At 34.9% G+C, this 730-nt stretch overlaps 1 protein-coding gene and 1 long non-coding RNA gene across 4 annotated transcripts in view; both read right to left on the bottom strand.

The window, feature by feature from the left end:
- LOC116686336 (uncharacterized) overlaps positions 1–730 on the bottom strand; it is a 26,607-nt gene that overhangs the window by 15,198 nt on the left and 10,679 nt on the right. The window lies entirely within an intron of this gene.
- The window catches only part of tnk1 (tyrosine kinase, non-receptor, 1), a 16,513-nt gene that overhangs the window by 1,524 nt on the left and 14,259 nt on the right, over positions 1–730 (bottom strand). For all 3 annotated transcript variants that reach the window (XM_032511321.1, XM_032511320.1, XM_032511322.1), the window contains one exon: positions 541–636. In XM_032511321.1, the coding sequence (XP_032367212.1) occupies positions 541–636 (96 nt within the window). The remainder of the gene's footprint in view (positions 1–540; positions 637–730) is intronic.

Genomic DNA, 730 nt, shown 5'->3' on the forward strand with positions numbered 1-730 from the left:
ACTCTTGTTATGAATTGATACTATAAATAAAATTGAATTGAATTAAGTACAGTGAACACAGCAGGCTACATACAGGGCAGCTTCATTACATGCACAGCCACCTGCTCCTATTCCAGATGAACTCTACCCGGCCCCCAGGTCAAGACAGGCCCCCTCTACATGATGGATTAACTACCAATGCAAGTGTGTTGGTATTGACCCTCAGTGGTAAAAACTCCCTAAAAAAAATTCCATTACCAAAAACAATTTAAATGCAGTAATTGGAGTATTCTCAGTCCCCTGCACCATGTTGGTAATGCAGTTATGCTGTGAAGCTGTATTTTATATTGTACTTTTGTGAATATTTTGGGTATGGTTACTATGGACAAGTGCATAGGTACTTTCTAAATTAAGTTTGCCATTGCATTTTATAAAATTAAACCTAGGACTATTTATTAGTATCTCTCATTGCACTGTAATTTCTTTTTATTTATTTATTTATTTATAAATCAATTATGTTGAGAGCTACATTATGTTGAGAGCTACATTTCCTGGTCAGACCTTGAGTTGTTGTTCAGCTCGCACTGGGTTCCATTCATTTCGTTGAAGTGCAGCATGAACCTCTTCAATGGTCACTCCATGAACTGCCTCCATAATCTGAGAAGAAGCTAGGTGTTAATCCACTGAACAAGTTTTTATACTGAAAAATCAAACCAATATATATATATATATATATATATATATATATATA

Source organism: Etheostoma spectabile, unplaced genomic scaffold (genome assembly GCF_008692095.1).
Source record: "Etheostoma spectabile isolate EspeVRDwgs_2016 unplaced genomic scaffold, UIUC_Espe_1.0 scaffold352, whole genome shotgun sequence".
Taxonomy (NCBI): domain Eukaryota; kingdom Metazoa; phylum Chordata; class Actinopteri; order Perciformes; family Percidae; genus Etheostoma; species Etheostoma spectabile.